Consider the following 16605-nt stretch of genomic DNA (forward strand, 5'->3'; position numbering starts at 1 on the left):
AGTCGTTATTTCTGGAGCATAAACAGTTTTAGGGGTTGTCATTCGATCAAACAGTTTCCCAATCAAATAGTTATTTAAGTGTCTTATCCGTGCTACCGCACATAAAGGACGTTAGTCTGTGTGGCCATTGTAGTTAGACCTATTTGTGTTACCATTTCGTACTGATATTTGTAAAATGGTGTACTGTAGCGTGTCGCAAAACCGAATTTCTCCAAACCAGAGCCATAGCGATAGCGATATTTTTTACAGTCTCTGGTCCAAACCCAAACCACTACTGTTGTCCGAACTGGAATACTAATACGTATTTATGACGCGACCACATGTTGGCGTCATCATGTGGCGCTGCAAGGCGCAGGCGTCTCAGAGCTAGAAGAAAGCGGTGTGTGTGTAGACGGTGTACCACGATTCGCAGTTTTCATTGAAAATGTCTACAAGCGACTTTTACTTGAGATACTACGTCGGACACAAGGGCAAATTCGGCCATGAGTTTCTGGAATTTGAATTTCGGCCGGATGGTAAGAATATATGTATTCATAATAGTGAGTAGAGATCCCGGGGAATTGCCGCGTATGTACGTTTGATTGGGCCTCAGTTGACTTTCGTTCTGCTAAAACCTGTTTGCAGAAAGAAAATTCCTCGTAGATTTGTTATCTATGCTTTTAAGTGTTCCTATGAAATGATAGGAAGAGTACTAATAGCGTGAACTTTTGGATTGGATGAAAATTCGGTGGGGATGTGCTTGTTAGCTGACGGATTTGTCTAAAGTTAAAGATATGTTGGCTAACGCATTCAAACCAATGTGTTTAGCCACCGAATCAGCGCTAGCTAACAATAACACTAACTATGAACTGGTTTCTTGTATAAGTGTAACTCGAGAACATAAACACATACAAACTAACTTTCTAAACGAACTGAGGTATTATCTTTCTAATTGAACAGTAAATATTTAACAGTATTATTTAACCATTATGCCTAGCTAGCTCGCGTTAACGTGGAAACAACGGCGTGAGATTGAAGCAACAAGCCAGTCTGGTTGTATTGTTTCAAGCTACTTCGAAGAAAATGTTGCAATGTTCTCTTATCTTTACAGGAAAGTTAAGGTATGCAAACAACAGCAACTACAAGAATGATGTCATGATCAGAAAAGAGGTAACGTAATATATTGTATTTTTGTGATTATGGTTATTATGAGCGATAGTTTTTCAACTATCCATAGGTAACAACTAATTATGGCTTAAGTGTGCGCCCAGAAAGTCTTCGTTGAATGAAACTGTGCCTGTTTGATCGTGCCCAAATTCCCATAGGCATACGTACACAAGAGTGTGATGGAGGAGTTGAAGAGGATAATCGACGATAGCGAGATAACAAAAGAAGACGACGCGCTCTGGCCACCACCAGATCGAGTGGGCAGACAGGTTTGTGGCGTTGCTGCTGTAAAACGTTCTTTTAAATCGCTATGTTACTTCTAACTCTATAACGGTAGAGGCATATACATACCATTTCCCTATGACTTAGGACATGCGTTTTTGTCACCCGTGGCCGGGAAACCTTTATGTTGCATTTTCCCTATCCTCAAAACGTAGGCACTCTTAACTGCAACGTCCTGTGGCAAAAGACCTTTTCCTTTCTCATATGGTTTCTTGGGTCTGGAATTGATGCTGATATTTAAGGTGAAAATGAAAACAATTACTCGGTGGCTTTCCAGAACCAGGGTTGTGGACCCTAATCTTATTTGAGAAGGCTGGTGTGGGTGCAAGATTTTTTACGAGCCAAGTTTTAAATGCTTGATTCGGCTTTGGGGGGGGGGGGGGATCTGCGTCTTGGCATCTGCTAAATGCCTAATATGTAAAAGGTTGATTAACAAATAATTATGGACATTCTTGCAAGTGATTTTGATTTGTTGTGCTAAATGTACCTTGCAAAATTTTCATTTCTTTAATCAGGTTTTCATTTTTTTTAGGAACTGGAGATTGTCATTGGTGATGAGCACATCTCATTCACAACCTCCAAGATTGGGTCCTTGATTGATGTCAACCAGTCCAAGTAAGTAGTAGGCTGTGCCTTACTAGGCTGTGATTACTGTGGGATTGACTTGCATATAAAGAGTGTCAGTTAAACATTGTTGAAAGTGCTTTTCTAGCGTGCTTCCCATTTCCCCTCTTTCAGAGATCCAGAAGGCCTCAGAGTTTTCTACTACCTGGTCCAAGATCTGAAGTGTCTGGTCTTCAGTCTCATTGGCTTGCACTTCAAAATCAAACCCATCTAAGATGGAATGAATGAATAGCTGTCGCTGTTATTACATGTTTGCATTGCTTGTTTAATCTGTTATTTTTTATTTTAAATAAATAAAGTGGGGGAAAATGCACTGTTATGTCTGTTTTGCTTCATGTAGTTTACTGAAAGGACTGTTTCTAATCTTTCTAACTACAACCAAAGTAATTTACAACAAAATGCTTAGGGATTCACTAAAGTACATTAGAAGATTATATGGAAGAATATTCTTTGACAGAATAAGTCTTGAATGGCCCTTGTAGTATAGGTTTCCCAGAATTGCTAATTTTTCTATCCAATCAAGTGCATAAATGTTGTGTATAAAGTAAAAAGATTTCCCCATTTGCCCTTGTGCATTCAAAGACCAAACTGTTCCCCCCCCCCCAAACTGGACACACATTCTAAAGTCACATACACAATGGGGGACATTGTCATGATTTAATGTGCAATTAATTTTTACATGAAGACTTACATCCAGCAAAATACAAAAAAAGTCATGTAGCAGTCGATTTATCAAACAAAATAGACTACTTGGGATAAATAATCTCTAAGCAAGGAGGCTTTTGACTTGCTTTAAGGCACAGTATCAAAACAAGCCCAACTTTTTTTTTTTTCATATTCACTTAGCAATAAATTACTAATACATACTTGGATCCCAGTCACATCAGTTGCACTATTAGAAAGCCAGCATTTAAACTTTAGTACAGGATTTCACTGACAAAAAGAAGCCAAAAATGTGATCCCTTCATTCAGTATTCTGCATTATGGGGAAAAGACTTCTGAAGAGAGAATTTCTGTATGTTTACACTTCAAAATCAACAACCGTTTATGTATTAATATTTAATTGACAGTAACGGATACCTAGCATAAAACCTGAGATTTTTCTTTTACTCCAAGCCAAGTGCCAGTCTCTGTTGCATGTTATTAATGCCATGTTGAAAAAGGCCCTAACTGGTACTGGAAAATGTTTAGAGAAGAGCCAGTGGTACCCAATACAGATCACACAGTTTTGCAAAGCCTTTTCATTTACTTCCCTACAGCGATGATGGCTCTCGCTTCTCCTTTCCCTAGCTTAAGGACTTGCCCTCGCAAACAGTGAAGATGTCCTCCAGGGACTTGTGAACGCACTGCAGGAATTCATGGACGTTGCGAGCTGGATAGCTAGAGACATTGCATCCGATCCAATCGTCATGGACCCCATAGCCCACCCCAAATCCATCAGGCACGACTGGTGCAAACCCGCCCAAGCTAACCGCAGGGCTGGTAAGAGTGCTGGTGGAGAGGATGTTGTGGTTTATAGCTGCATACGCTGGGTCCTGGTACAGACTAGGCAGTGGCATGCCCTTGGAATTTGCAAGGTAGCGCATTGCGAACAGGTGACGATCGAACCCCTGGCCTGGTGACACAAAGAAAGAAATGTATTAAATGAAATGAGCAAAGCAGTAAAACATTTGATGTCAACTATTCTGCCTATAGCACAGAATCGCTCTCATGCTAGCCAAACGCAATACTGGAAAGGAGTCAATATATCAACGACAGTGAATATCAAGTCTGGTCAGATGCTTAAAAACAGGCTCAACAGCTCCAATTTAAAGAGTTAAGTGCACTCACTGTTTCAGCCTGGCTCTGCCCCCGGAAAAGTTTTGAAAAATGCGTCTTGGGGTGGGTGGAGTATGTGTGTTCATCTCATTTGCACAAAGTATTCTGCATGCAAATTAATTTGTACAGCAGAGTTGCGCCAGGATCAAGAAACTAGGAAAAAAAAAAAAAAAGCGATCTAGAGTGTAATTACCCTTTAAAAAAAGCAAAGCACTCACCCATAGCGGCCTCCTTAGTGAGCTGCCCGTGACATTTGGAGCAGTCGTTCAGCATGCCTTGCAGCTGGTCCACAGAGTGCTGGCTCGGCCGGCGAACGAAAGCCTCGGCGCAGCGCCGCGTGTGGACGGTGGCCGGGCGGATGGTCTCCGTGCGGCCGTGGCGGAAGGCCGCGGTGCTGCAGGACTCGTAGGTGGCCGTCGTCTGCCCGTACTGCCGCAGGAAGCCCATCTGGAAGGCCAGCTGCGCCATGGCGTCCGGGCTCAGCTTCTTCTTCTTCAGCGCCTCCTTTCCCCCTCTCTTGAACTCCATGGCGTCGATGGTGAGCTTGGAGATGGCCGCCCGGAAGTTCTCCCTGGCTTTGGCGACGCCGCCCTCCAGCTCGCCGTCCAGTTTGAACTCGAGCCTGCGCACCGCGGAGGCCGAATCCACGGCGGCTGCCGGGGAGCCGGGGCCGACCAGGGGCCGCTCCGTGGTGTCCTTGAAAATCTCGTTCTGGAAGCGGAGGACGGCGACGCCGTCTCCCCACGAGTGCTCGAAGTTAATGGCAGCCTGCCCGTCTTTGGTCAGGATGATGCTGAAGGACTTGTCGTACCAGCGGTTGCACCCGTCGCCGTGCAGCATGTTGTGGGATATCTGGATGTGGTCCCGCATGGACTCGTCGTCGAGGCACAGGCAGAAGAGAGCGCTGTCCACCGTCCTCAGCGCCTCCGCGTTCCCCGCCCCCAGCAGCTTCTCCCGCAGGCCCGCCCACACGTCCCGGTTCTCGCTGGTCAGGAAGCCCAGCGGGAACGCCGGGGCCGGGGAGGGATCGGACAGGACGTACTCTAAATGGGACTGGATCTCCGCGGGCTTCACCAAGTTCCCGTCCCGGTCCACCACGTCAAACGCGTACATGTTGCCCTTCCTCATCACCAGCAGGTGTCGGCCCTTGTCGTCGGTGAAGAGCTCGTCCCGTCCAGGCTTGGGGATGCGGGTGGAGTTGAAGAGCCGGAAGTACTGGGACATGTCCAAAGGGTACGCGTTCACCATGTAGGCGCCGTACCAGGAGAGCGCCGGCGGCACCCAGCGGATGAGCCTTTTGAAACTCTCCGTGTCGCTTTTGGCGGGGTTCAGGTGGAAAACCTCGGGCTCCAGGAACCCGCCACGAAGCGTCTTCATGAAGCGCACCGCCGAGGCCACCATGTTGGTGGCGCGCAGTAGCTGGTCGTTGTATTCGGGCTTCGGGTCGGCGTTGAAGGACATGAAAGGGTTGAAGTTCAGCACCACCGAATCCCTTGCAGAAAGGTACATATCGAACCATGGCGCTAAAAAAACACACACAGAAAACATTGCAGACAAATATTTACCAATTTTAAAACAATTTGTATGAAGGTCACTTACAGGAAGAAGCATTAAAATGATCCCTTGCATTATGTGGCTAGGCGGACAGGACTACCATTTTATAACTCACCAGAGATGTAGCTTGTGTGCTTGTTATTCTTGTCCTGAGCCACCAAGTCCTCATGAAGCTCTTTTCCTGCCCCACTTTGGAAGCTGTGAGCCAGCTTCTCAGTGTTTCTGTAAAAAACACAGTTTCTAGGTATTTGGGAAAATCCATTATTTGCTGTACAGCACAACCAAATACCACATTTGAAGTCATACCTGTACTGTTCATCGTTTACGAGAGGCCTCTGGGCAGCCAAATAACGTGTAATCGTGTCTTCCAGCTTTGGAATTGGCAGTCTGCAAAAACAAAATTATTGAATTGATAAACTTATAATAAATGCTGATGGATTAATCAGTAAGACTGATATAATTATTCTTGTCAGAGTTTCAATACGCAGCCTAAGCGAAGAACTGACACTACATGCAACACAGTTTAATATAGGCAGTCTAACGTCCCTGAGTTAATCTCATTGACTCAAGAGTATGAACTTTCACCTACATTTGAAAAATGTAGCTCTAGCTAATGTTAGCTGAGTACCAAGGTAGACTATCTTGCAACAACGCCACTGTCATCTAGTTAGCGTACACTTAATTATACAATACAACATTATGCAAGAGTTTACTGATTTGATCAACATTCACGAGAAATTCTGCAGTAGCTAGCTAGCGGGCCGGCCAATGTTATTGCTAGCTAAATGTGATTTAAGGCTAAATACTCACCGTGGTAAACTCTTTTGATAGTGCATTGTTGGTACAATGCTCTTATGCAAATATTCAGATCCAACTTTGCTGCTGTAGCACCGTCTATTATTGGACAGGCCTGGGGATGTAACCATATTACTTACAGGTAACAGATTCCTAGATTTTCTAAGTTCCGATATAAACCGCACAGAAAGGAAATATGCCATGACGGTATCTAGCTAGCTACTAAGTTCTTAAACTCAAGATCTTTCACCTTAGCTATTAATATATATGACTACCTGAAAATGGTATACGATTCACCGAAGTGGAACGAACACCTCGGGCTAGAAACAGATAATACAAAACTAGCTCGGATTGCTACCGTCTGTAGTTTGTATTAATGTATCTAGCAAACAGACAGGCAAATGCAAACACAGACCGGGTCATGGAGACTCCACCCCCTATCCTCGACTAACAAAGATTGTGCAGGTTGGTACAAGATGAACAAATTATAATGGAACGGAAATGAAATTCAAAGAAAATTAAATTCATTGTAAATATGTGGACTGTTTGGAAAATATAATGATAATATGGGAGTTGGACATGCAGAACAATGAATGCATTTGTACTCAAGTAGAATACGGGATTCAAACAATTCAATTATATTTAGAGCCAGCAAGACATGGTCAGCCTTTTGAAAAATATTATTTCCCAAAGTAATGATTTTGGACTTCCAAACCAGTGGTCCCCCAGGACCGAAGTTGAGAACCACTGAACTAGACCATACCACTGGCATACTACTTCCCCTTGCAGCTTGCTCGACAGAAACTCCAATAAGTTGCCACTCTTGTCACCGCCTATTTTTCTCTGCCACGGATTTGATCATAGAGCCTACAGGAACATGGAGAGGGTAGGAGGGGCCAGGCCACTCAGATGTAGTTCATTGGGCCAGGCTGTGAAGCCTAGGAAGTAAGGGGAAACAACCTCAACAGCGCATGTGGAGGGCAAAGAGCTTGCTTGCTGAACTAAATGTAGAAAATCAGTGTGATTTAACTGCGAAAGAAAGCCGTTATCGGTTATTTTTTTGTGATCATACATTCTGTTATGTGTAGCACTTTGTGGTCCAGAGGTCTTGGGAAAATATTTATTCACATGTACACATTTTATTATATATTATGCCTACATACTTTGACAATGTGCTTTTCATTTGAAACTTAACGGCTGTCTGATATTTTACCTTCTAAAGTCTGATATTTCCCGTTCTTTTCAATGGGTGATTCAAATGTTTTGTCCTCAGCATACACAGTACGGGCTTACTTCCAGGATATCATCATCTTAGGTTTGCTGAAGACGTGCGTTCCTGTCTAATAATCTTTTCGCAAGCTGCTTTTGAGTTACTTGTGTAGTGTATTTTCTTGCTTTAGACCACACAGGATGTTAAGTTAACAGCTTGGCAAGAAAAGACGAAAAAAACCCTACCTGAACCTGAACTAGCCTGAACTACAACAATGCCTGCGTATTCAATAACGAAGAAAAGATAGTGGGATGTAGTCGTATGTTATTATGACCAACAGGGGGCAGCAGAACACAGGTCAAAGGTAGATTTGTTGGAACAGTACTCCCACATCACTGAAAATGTAAGGCCGGCTGTCGCTGTATATAGTTCTGTGAGTGTGACAGAGGCAGGCTTTCCGAGCTAAGCACTCTGTAGAGATATTAATTTTGCTGGGTGAGAGAGTAATCCACCCAGCTTGAGTCTGATGCTTGCCCTTAAACCCTCCGAGCTGCTCAAAAAACGCACGCACGCACTCGCGCACTCACACACACATGCACACGCACACACACACACACACACACAGCAGCACCAGCAGCCGCAGCATGCTCACTCAGCCCTCGAAATACATGCACAGATGAAAAGGTGACAGTTCACTCCCTCCATTAGATTGATGAGAGTCCTTTGCATTAAAGCAATCTCTCTCTCTCTCTCTCTCTCTCTCTCTCTCTCTCTCTCTCTCTCTCTCTCAGTGCATATGCATGTGTTGAGGCGTACAATCTACAGTATGTTTAAAATCAGGCATCCACCTCCCATAATCCAATACTCCCAGAAACCCTTTGAAGTGTATGTGAAGAGGTTGAAAATCCAGTTCGAGTCAGAAAGAAAAAGACACGCCATGCGTTTCTTCTGCCCATGAACTCAGCCAGTTGATTTCTCTAATTAGTTGTACATCCTGGCTGAAGAATTGTGCTATTTAGCAAATCCAGGTGATTGGACCAAAAAACTGGGGAGGACTTTTACTTTCTGAATCTGGAATTTCCACCTCTGTGTATATGCCCCACATAGAGTACTGGGCGTGCAATGGAATCTTTCTGGAGCATTTTTGTTCTCAGTGCCTGCTTTGTTTAACCTCAGTGTCAACATCTTTTACAATTTGTGTGCATTTTTCCATCTAGCACATGGATGTCTACAATAGTAGTATTCATGTGAACTGTCATTATTTCCATTTTAGTTTTTACGTGCTGTATGTGTAACTGCTGGTATAACAACGTTATTCTCCTTTGCTCAGGCAACCGTAAAACCACTTTTTTCCCATTATAGTCTGCTGATACCAAGCAGCACTTCAACTTTATGCGTAAGCACAATATAAAGAGGTTGAAGATGCAACACAGGACTACAGAAGGAGGGAACATTTCTAGCTGCAAGAAAAAAGAACAAATGAGTAATGCGCAAATTTTACCCCCTTCCATTTTCAGCTCAGTTGTCAAATTCTGTCATTCATGTTTGAAGCTCTTGTCAAAAGAGGCAGTGGCATACAAGAGTAAGAAAAATAGTGCTAATAGCCACTGTTCACACAAGCTAGCCAGCAAAGTGTCAGCCAAATTTGATAGTGCTCAACTGCTTTTTAGGTAGCTACAAGTGCACACATTTTATTTTCCTGGAGACAAGCTGTCTGCCTCTGGAAAATCCAGCTGGCTGCTTCAGTATATAAATGCCTTGTTAATCCAGGAAAGTGGAAGTAAATTGATATGAATCATTCTACAAGTATTGCCGGTAGTCATTTTCGGATTTGTTTCTAGCAGTTTTCTAATAATTAGTATTTTATTTTTTGCAGCAAATGTACTTCCCAATCCTCAGTTGGACTACACTAAAGCATAGTACATGGTTTCCAATGTATACGAACGCTAGCATGAACCCTGGAGGACATCTCTTTAAAAAAACATATCCTCTTAAACTGGAACTGCTGCATCTGTCTTAGGAATTGTCTCCCCAGCGTCTTTCCATATTTTGGAAAGCTGGAAGTAATTAACTCACTTTTTTGTTACTCTGTACTCTCTCATATCCCTGCTGATATAACCCTCAATACTTTAAACACATTTTAGAACAGTAAAAAAATGTAAACTTGAACCTGCAGCGAATTGTTTTTATTTATAGAGAACCTGAGCTGACGTGCAATTATGTCACACATAACATTCATACGTTTGTGCAGACATTTTAATGGGATGGAGGCCATGCCTGTTCTCTTCGTGCACTTTGTGCAGTCAAAGGTCATTCAACCATGGTACCTGTGGTTACACTGTCAGCTGTCATTTTTTAAGTGCTTGCAAATGTGTGGGAGTATTTAAACGGTGCTGTCAAAGACATGAGGAGCAGTTGTGTTTGGTGAAAATATATGCAGACTACAGTTTCAGTTTATCTCCAACCTCCATAAAATATGAGTTTTGTGCTAACATGGCCACAAAAATATTTTCCCTGTTCGCCCGCATGTGCCTGCGGTTGCATATGTGGAACCAAGGTAGAAAACACTGTGAGGTAAAGTGTCACAGATTTCCAAGAATCAAAATAAAATCGTTGCTATGCTCATCCTATAGCACGGCCAAAGTTTATCATTTCAGTATTAATGTTCTCTTATTGACTCGTACTCTTGCTGGTAGCTCAACCCCTTGTGCTGTGTTACCTGTCTGTTCATATAAGTTTTCCTGTGACTGTACGAGATTGGTCAGGAGTTCACACCGTCTCTCTAGTGTCTGGGCAGAAGCAGACTCCAGTTTGACTGGCAGGAATATTAAATAAATTGTATTGTTTGGTCAGTCAAAATACAGTTTGAGTTCTTTTAAAAAAAATCAAATGTATTTCTACTGTGGCATCCTTAAATTGGAGACCTCAGGCATTCTACATACCCTGCACTGCATCCAGCTTGATGTAAATATGTAATAAATGAGGAATAACTTGCAGGTATTTTGAAATTGAAATTCCCAGGCTTACATTTTGAATGACTACAGACAATAGACATAATCTTTTGTCTGTATGTTCGGATTCTTCGGTTTTTCAAGTTATTTTGTGTGTCTGTGTATATTCCTTACAATGTAGAGGGTTTAGTGTTTTTTTCTACTTTTACATAACAATGTTGATACTGGCAGCATAATTTATCTGTTTTCTATTAAGAGTTCTCAATTTGTCATTATGTTATTCCAGTGCAATGTATCTGTTTATCCTGGGATTATGTGAATATTCCTACTCATTTAGACTTTGGACAAAACAAATGTTTTATATCATGTTTTTTTTACTTCTATGCTGCTGTAACTGAAATTAATTTTTTTTACATAAAATTTTTTTTACATAAAAAGGAAGACTTCCTCATTGGCTTCTTCCTTATTTCCGTAGGGAAGAAAATTGACAGCACGGTTATCTTTTATATGTTGATTTACAAAGCTTTAGAAATATCTATAGCAACAGGTAGCCGACAAAACTGAAGAGAGACCAAAAATATAAGCTCCTGCCATCGGATGTAAAATGCAATGCTGAAATGGAATTATGGTGGGATAGTAATGATTTCATTGGCCGTTATTTGCTGCAGAAATGACACTGTGTTCTGTTTCAAGGCTGCATCTGACGAATGGGATAATCCCTGTTCCCTTGCTTGTCTCTGACACGTGGGGAAGGGGTCATGGGGGCAGTGGTGGTGTATAACGGCGAGCGATCCTGGGGTGGGTAATTGGGAATATTCCCAGTGGGTCGCTGTTGTTGGGCCGGTGACATTTTATAATTTTATAAATGGATCATATAGGCTGTATTTACTGTGGCGTGGGCTGTTGGCTTGATCTGTCTCACCAGGCATGCGAAAGTCCTGTTGCCAATGGCAGGATGATCTGTCTCTACCTGCTACCAGCCCTCTCTCACCCTGGATCATGCTATTACCAACTATGCATCAGGCTGTTATTGCTGAGGGTTTCTCCTGAGGTTTATGGGCATACCTAGGGCATCCGTATGTGGTTCCGAAGGAGTCTGTGTGCTGTAAAGTGACACCAGGGCTTCTGATCAAGTGTCAATATATGATAAGTTGGGAATGAGACCAGTAATTGTACCCGTCTCCAGTACATTTTTATTATATTTGTTACTTTACATTACAGTACGTTTTCAAAAAATCTGCTTTTCTCAATGATTGGTCAGCCCGCTTCTGAATTGATTCTGGCTCACTTGACAATGGTGTCCTTAAATGGACACTGGTTTTTCTCCTGGGTAGCATTTGCGCATACTGACAACCTTTAAATGCTGCTGTTGTGTTGTAGGAGGCCTGTGCCTTCCTGTAAGCTGATGGAGCTGATGTTGGTGTCCCAGTTTCCAGTCCAGCTTAATCTGCCAACTGGGCAAACTTAACCCTTTAAGCCAGGCACATACGCTGGAATATAGAATGGAAATTATTCTCATTTTATTTTTTTTATTTATCCATCCAGTGTGTTCTATTGAAGGGGGGAGGGGGGGATTTACCATACCAACTGAAGCCAAACCCAACACTCAAAATTCACAGAGGCTTCTTGCCCGTAGCCTACATTTTCAAGCATTATTTTATGCATATACAATTTATTAATAAATTTACATTAACATTTGTTTGTATAATTGGTATAAATTATATGGTATAGTACTGTATACATATTATTATCTGTTACCACAGAGATCTGTATGGCTTTTTTTTTTACCCCATAGTTGTATTGCGATTGCATAAACAAAACAGGGCTTGTTATTCACAATGAAATTCATTTTCTTTAGTCATTCCTTTTATTTTGTATGAATTACTGTACTAGCAGGAACAATTTGCCATTGTCCAATACTGGTATAATCAATCAGTTAATAAAAACGCATCAGCAGAGCTTCAACCGTGGCCTCATTAAGTGAATATAAACACATTATATTCACATAATGCACAGTACCATCAGATATTGCTAGTTCTCCTCACGCACACACACACACAAACACGCATACACACACACACACACACACACACAGTTTACTCAGATTGGATGGATGAACTGGTTTCTATTTAAAGAAAATGTTATGTCCAAACATGTTATATGCAGTTACATTGTCCAATTACCTATATATTTATATATTTACCTATATATATAGACTTTTTTGTTGGGGGTCGGGGGGTTGTGAAAATGGTGAGTGCCCAGTGACTTTGGCAGAAAACCATTAGCCACCGTGGCTGGGTGGGAAAAATTGGATGTCACTGATTGGATGTCACTTCAACATTCAACGACGGTTGCATTGATGCATCTACTTGAACTTGGCAGTGGCCATCTCAGGCAGCTTCCAGCTGGATCTGTAGCATGTCTCTTGTGCTTCCTTTCTGTCTGTTCTGTCTGCAAGGCATTATCAGTGCTTTTGGAATGCAGTGTTCCGATTTTGAAATACATTTTTTTAAAATATGTATGTGCACATGCATCTTTGACATTCACATTGTGGTCTACATCTGAGTCTGTTGTCTCAGTCTTGTCAACTGTGAACTCCAGCAAGCACAACAACACCTGTTGTAAATGGAAAGGGTATCCATCTGCTTTTTTCTTTTGGTAGTAGCCGCTGAAAAAAGGTTAAAAACATCCTGAAGTAATATTTTGAAGAGAGTGACAGATAAGTGCCATTTTGGAGGCCCAAGGGCAGGAAACTACTGTTTTACTTACAACAAATTCCAGTGAGAGTTTTCCCAGAAGCCCTATTTTGTTTCACCTTTGAAAACATAACTGTGAGGTGCACATACATCTGCTAATGGCATGCAACCTGGGCTGCCCTGTAGCCCTTCAGCTGCATTTGCAATAGTCATAGCTCAAGAACCCAAGTTCTGTTTTCTACAGACCTCCCAAGACCAAAACATAAACTCATCCTGAGCTTTTATAAACAAGCTGCATTTTCAGTTAAACTGTATTTTGTTATTGATTTCGTCTATCATGGACACTGCTGTGTCATGACACGAGTAAATATTCACATCATGCCACTGTCATGAGAATGTATCATGTGTTACCAGAATATTACCAAGTAATTTATTGGTACACCGAATAGCAGTTTAGGCCACATAAGATGACACTTCAGATGAAATTAGCCACTATCCTCTCATCCTCTTCCCCATGTATTATTGTTTATCATCTCTCTGCTGTGTAATGATACACAATAATACAAGAGGGGGAAATGCATAGACCCCGAGACCTGGAACTCTCTAAGGGGGTCTGGGGGCTTGCCCCAGAATGAATGTTTTTTTTTTTTTAAAAAAGCAGTGAAATTATTATTTCCCAGTGAATTCTATAGAGAAAAAGCTACAGATTGCTGATCAGTAAGGCTGGGTGTTTGTCACGGAAAACATTGGTTGTAGTCACAGAGAGGTCATGGCAAAGTTGTTGAAAATCACAGAAAACTGAAGAAATCTGTTTTTTTTTAACAATAATTTATAGATCTCATGCACAGCAGTGGGAAATGATTGAAATTACATGTGCATGTGTAAATGTAGCCACAGTAACAAGTGCCTGAAAAAAAAAGAAAAAAAATCTATGGGTAGTTGCTGGCTGCTAGGAGCAGCCTAAGAGTGAAATATATTGACAGGCTGGTGCATTTACTCACTTAATTCGGTCCATCAAGAAAAGAATTCAAGAGCAGTTTTGCCTTTAATTTAACAGAATGTTGTTAAAAGTTGAGCATGCTCAAATTGTTTGACTAAAATAAAACACGGTCACCGTGAGTCCGTTTTTTTATTTCTATAATGTTTTTTGGTACAAAATGTAAAGCTTTAATTGTATAAATAAATGATGCCAGTGATCTGATGTCACATTTACAGTGATTGAAAATAAACTGTTTCGTGTTTCAGGGCCTAGTCAGCTGCAGCACATGTGCCTCAACAGCCTTTTCCCTGAAGTGCATTCAGCTGAGGGGAACAGCCAAAACAGTCTTGTCACGTCACAGAGCTTATGGTGGGCGTTGCCCAGAACCAAGGACCTAATATTCTTTAAAATTTGGCCTGATGCCATGCATTATTGAAAATATTCCAAAAAGGAAACTTTCGGAGTAGTAAATTGTAAATTATGAAGTTCATAGCCCAGAGATATTCTCCTGTGTGTTCAAAGTGAAATCACTTTTTCAAAAGTCCTGTGGCTCATCATAAACACACAAGTTCTATGTAATAGTTGGAATTGTATATATAAGAATTATTAGTGATATCAGTTGAGGGACCTTTGTTGTTATATAAAATTTATGGCTCATATTGTCACTTCAAACTTTAAAGTTGTGTAGTTTGTTTGATTCCTGCCATATATTTAATACCGAAAACTTTATTAGAAATAACACTAGTTACTATTTACTCCAAAAATGGTCAATCACAACCCCTTTTCAGATGAATGATTTTAGATTACAGTATAAGAGGGCCCTTATGGGTTTCTGTTCAAGGTGAAGCTCTTAGATGCACAACAAAAATGAAATTCAACAGTTACAATCTTTTACAAGTGCGCCTTTGTTTAAAAAATATTTATTGAAACAGAATACATTTTTATATTGAGCTAGCACTCCAAAGAAAGAGGTCTTATGCTCTTTGTTATAATATATCTGTGTGATGGAATGTGAGGGACTTTGTCTATTGCACTGTGTCAAGATTGAAACTGAATTATAATACTTTGGTTGAAGGCCAGGAGCTAAATCATTGAAAGGTTAGACACTCGCCAGGGTGTTGCAAGCATACTGCAGTTGACTGCCTTCCTGTGGGGAATGGCATGTGAGACAGTTGTGAAAACATGCACATCTGGATGGAATGCCACAGCAAAAGCATAAACACTAATTCAATTTTGTATCATGAGGGTGGCCCTACATCCAGGCCTCCCAGATAAATACGAGGGCAAATTAATTAATAATGACAATCAGTAGGGTTCATTAAAAAGCAGACTTCTGAAACAGTTTTCTGCTTCGGGCCAATTTCAGGGGTAAATCGAGGGCCGTTCCAAGCCCAAGTGGAATCCAGGGCAGGGTGGCGCTGAATGCAGTCTTCATGAACCAGTTACTTTAAGTGGTAACCACAGATATACATATATGTGTCATACCTATTTGTGCAGTGTTGTAGTGTGTTTGTAACTGGTATTACGAAGAGAGTATGAGCTTTTGTGGAATTTGTTTCCTTTAGTCTGGACTATTTGTAATACTAGTAGGCGAGGACACAAAAGAGTACAAAACTAGCTTAGAATAGACAAGCCCAGTCAAATCCAAGAAGATCAGGACAGAGAAGAGGGAGGAGGCTCTTATAGTGGCAAGTGCCTCCATCGCAGGAGGGCAGTCTCAGTTGAGTGCTCAGTTTGAAAGCCAGACTGGTGAGGGTCTGGCAGGTTGTCCTGATGGAGAAAAGTTGATAGTTGTTTAAGCATGGCTCATTCAGGAGTTTTGGACAGAAAAGGTAAAAGCGATACAGGTTGATAATTCTTGACATCAGAGGGACCTAAGGTAAGTTTCTTAAGGAGTGGTGTAACACGAGCCATCTTGAAGTCAGAGGGAACATGACCACAGGCAAGTTAGGTATTAAAGATAGAGGACAAATAAGGAAGAAAGGAGGTAGTCAGTTTTTGTGCAGATAGTGTTTGTGTACATTACATTACATTACATTACAGGCATTTAGCAGACGCTCTTATCCAGAGCGACGTACAACAAGTGCATTAGTTCAAGGTGCAGAGGTGCAAAAGAAACACTAGAGTGAACACAGTTTTGTGTATTATGTGCATATAATATTAAAAGGAGACGACTGTCAGAAGTACACGTATTATTAAACATGCACAGTAGGTCACAACCACATTGCCCTCGTTGTAAGTGAACCCCGGTGAATCCTAGAAGGAAGACAGGATTGTTTCCAAAGATTCAATGGATTTTTTCAAGCCCATATTAATCTGCGTTTGTGAACTGACTACATTTCCATATGGGGACTGGAAAAGACCTGCTGCAAGGAAAAGGATAAAAAACAGGAAATTTGGCTGGGAACTCTGGTCAGGCTCCCCCCCCCTTCCCCACACACACACCCCATCACTTGCTCTCTCTCTCTCTCTCTCTCTCTCTCTGTCTCTCTCTTGCTCTCTCTGTCTCTCTCTCTCCCACACGTGCACACACACACAAACACACACACA

General features: G+C 41.7%; 2 protein-coding genes across 2 annotated transcripts; one reads left to right on the top strand and one right to left on the bottom strand.

Annotated features, from left to right (window-relative positions):
- The first annotated feature begins 333 nt into the window (after positions 1-333).
- magoh (mago homolog, exon junction complex subunit) lies at positions 334-2365 on the top strand. Its single transcript, XM_064333659.1, has 5 exons — positions 334-515; positions 1091-1149; positions 1305-1415; positions 1961-2043; positions 2167-2365. Exons 1-5 carry the CDS (start codon positions 425-427, stop codon positions 2264-2266), a joined length of 444 nt encoding a protein of 147 aa, XP_064189729.1. The 5' UTR covers positions 334-424; the 3' UTR covers positions 2267-2365.
- A 317-nt stretch (positions 2366-2682) lies between these two features.
- Positions 2683-6655, bottom strand: cpt2 (carnitine palmitoyltransferase 2). The gene is made up of 5 exons (XM_064333658.1): positions 6235-6655; positions 5731-5811; positions 5540-5646; positions 4089-5393; positions 2683-3667 (listed from the first exon to the last, which is right to left on the bottom strand). The coding sequence occupies exons 1-5, from the start codon at positions 6420-6422 to the stop codon at positions 3339-3341; spliced, it is 2010 nt and encodes a 669-aa protein (XP_064189728.1). The 5' UTR covers positions 6423-6655; the 3' UTR covers positions 2683-3338.
- Between the last annotated feature and the right edge of the window lie 9950 nt (positions 6656-16605).

This window comes from Anguilla rostrata, chromosome 4, assembly GCF_018555375.3.
Source record: "Anguilla rostrata isolate EN2019 chromosome 4, ASM1855537v3, whole genome shotgun sequence".
NCBI classification, from domain to species: domain Eukaryota; kingdom Metazoa; phylum Chordata; class Actinopteri; order Anguilliformes; family Anguillidae; genus Anguilla; species Anguilla rostrata.

Bases quoted from the DNA above. Each gene is read 5' to 3' on its own strand.
- magoh (XM_064333659.1), top strand. From the start codon at position 425: ATGTCTACAAGCGACTTTTACTTGAGATACTACGTCGGACACAAGGGC. The intron at 1,150-1,304 runs GTAACGTAATAT...AAATTCCCATAG, and splicing joins ATGTCATGATCAGAAAAGAG to GCATACGTACACAAGAGTGT. The intron at 1,416-1,960 runs GTTTGTGGCGTT...CATTTTTTTTAG, and splicing joins CAGATCGAGTGGGCAGACAG to GAACTGGAGATTGTCATTGG.
- cpt2 (XM_064333658.1), bottom strand. From the start codon at position 6,422: ATGGCATATTTCCTTTCTGTGCGGTTTATATCGGAACTTAGAAAATCT. The intron at 5,394-5,539 runs GTGAGTTATAAA...GTGTTTTTTTAG, and splicing joins GCACACAAGCTACATCTCTG to CGCCATGGTTCGATATGTAC. The intron at 3,668-4,088 runs GTGAGTGCTTTG...TTGTGTCACCAG, and splicing joins CACTAAGGAGGCCGCTATGG to GCCAGGGGTTCGATCGTCAC.